General features: G+C 50.0%; 1 protein-coding gene across 1 annotated transcript; it reads left to right on the top strand.

Moving 5' to 3' along the window:
- The first annotated feature begins 947 nt into the window (after positions 1–947).
- Positions 948–1,437, top strand: LOC121477019 (40S ribosomal protein S25-like). The gene has a single exon (XM_041731200.1). It carries the CDS (start codon positions 1,001–1,003, stop codon positions 1,376–1,378), a length of 378 nt encoding a protein of 125 aa, XP_041587134.1. The 5' UTR covers positions 948–1,000; the 3' UTR covers positions 1,379–1,437.
- The last annotated feature ends 260 nt before the right edge of the window (positions 1,438–1,697 follow it).

Raw genomic sequence — 1,697 nt, 5'->3', positions numbered from 1 at the left:
TGAAAGGCAGTTCAGTAGAGTTGCTGCATGCTGAACCAGGCGCTGGGTTCTGGGATCACAGCTGAACCACCAAACACCTGGCCCCAAGGTGCTCACAGCCTCGGCAGGAAAACAGGCCAGGAAGACAATGTGCCAGAGGTGATCGTGGAGGAAGCCAGTTGGAAAACCAGGTGAGAAGAAGAGAAGCTCATAGAAGGCAAATGACAAAGATGACATCTGGCACAGAGTAAAAACGAGACTAGGAAATGGGAACATATGGAGAAAAACCATCTCCTTCATGGGAGTCGGCACTATCGGCTCCCCAAGACTCCTGGTCAGGGGACACCTTTCCGAAGGGAGAGGCTCTTGCAAGCCAATGGTTTTCAAACTGCAAGGAGGCTACCACGAGTGGGCCATGAAATCGGCTCACTGGGATGGCACCAACATTTAAACACAAGAACAGAATGAATGCAGAGAGCACGTGCTAATGATACTTCTGTTTCCCGAGACAGAAAGTCCTATGTCGTGACACAACATTGCTCCCCGCTGTGGTAGGTGAGCCACGGAGCATCATCTGTGCCTCGGAGGCCAGGGGGCACCGGCTCCTTGCTGCTTGACAGCCGGGCTCCAGAAGTATTATCCTCCTGGGCCTGGTTCTTGCGGTGGTCTCACTGTCTCTCTGTCCTGGGGGCGTTAGTCCCAGATGAGGGTGTCAGCAGATGGTTCCTTGGAGACCATGAGGGAGTCTCTTTCACACTCTCGCAGCTCCTGGTGGTTTCCCCACAGTCTTTGGGGTTCCTTGTCTTCTAGAAGGCTGTCCCTGACCTTTGCCTTGTTATCATGTGGCCTCTTCCCTGTGTGTCTCTGTGTCTAAATCTTTATAACGACACCAGGCCTGTTGGATTGGGGTCACGCTGCTCCTGATGTGACTGCCTCGTGACTTGTCATATCTGCAACAACCGCTTTTTGTCCGACATCTTAGTGAGGCTGCAGGGGTGGCTGTTGCTCGCCGAGCTTCGCTATGCCACCCAAGGACGATAAGAAGAAGAAAGATGCCAGAAAGTCGGCCAAGAAGGACAAAGACCCAGTGAACAAGTCTGGAGGCAAAGCCAAAAAGAAGAAGTGGTCCAAAGGCAAAGTTCGAGACAAGCTCAATAATCTGGTGTTGTCTGACAAAGCGACATATGACAAACTCTGTAAGGAGGTTCCCAACTATAAGCTTATAACTCCAGCTGTTGTCTCTGAGAGACTGAAGATTCGAGGTTCTCTGGCCAGGGCAGCCCTTCAGGAGCTCCTCAGTAAAGGACTTATTAAACTGGTTTCAAAGCACAGAGCTCAAGTAATTTACACCAGAAACACCAAGGGTGGAGATGCCCCAGCTGCTGGTGAAGATGCATGAACAAGATCCCACCAACTGTACATTTTGGGAAATAAAACTTTATTAAATGAAAAAAAAAATATCTGCAACAACCCCGTTTCCCCATCAGGCCAATACGAGAACTCTAGGGCAATGCATCACATATCCTGGCAGCAGACATGTTCAAGCCAGCATCCAGGAGACAGGTCACGGGGTTTCCCCAATGAATAAGGCCTGCATTTCCCATTTTATTTTAATTAAGAAATAATGAGAAACTCATGGATCCCTGTCGTCTTTGCGGCAGTCTTTCCTGTCATGGTCTCCCGAGGTCACCACACTGGCCAAGGACAGAAAGGAACAT

The sequence above is a fragment of the Vulpes lagopus genome, chromosome 16, assembly GCF_018345385.1.
Source record: "Vulpes lagopus strain Blue_001 chromosome 16, ASM1834538v1, whole genome shotgun sequence".
Lineage (NCBI taxonomy): Eukaryota > Metazoa > Chordata > Mammalia > Carnivora > Canidae > Vulpes > Vulpes lagopus.
The sequence above is the reverse complement of the archived record's forward strand: the minus strand, read 5'-3'. Positions and strand labels throughout refer to the sequence as shown.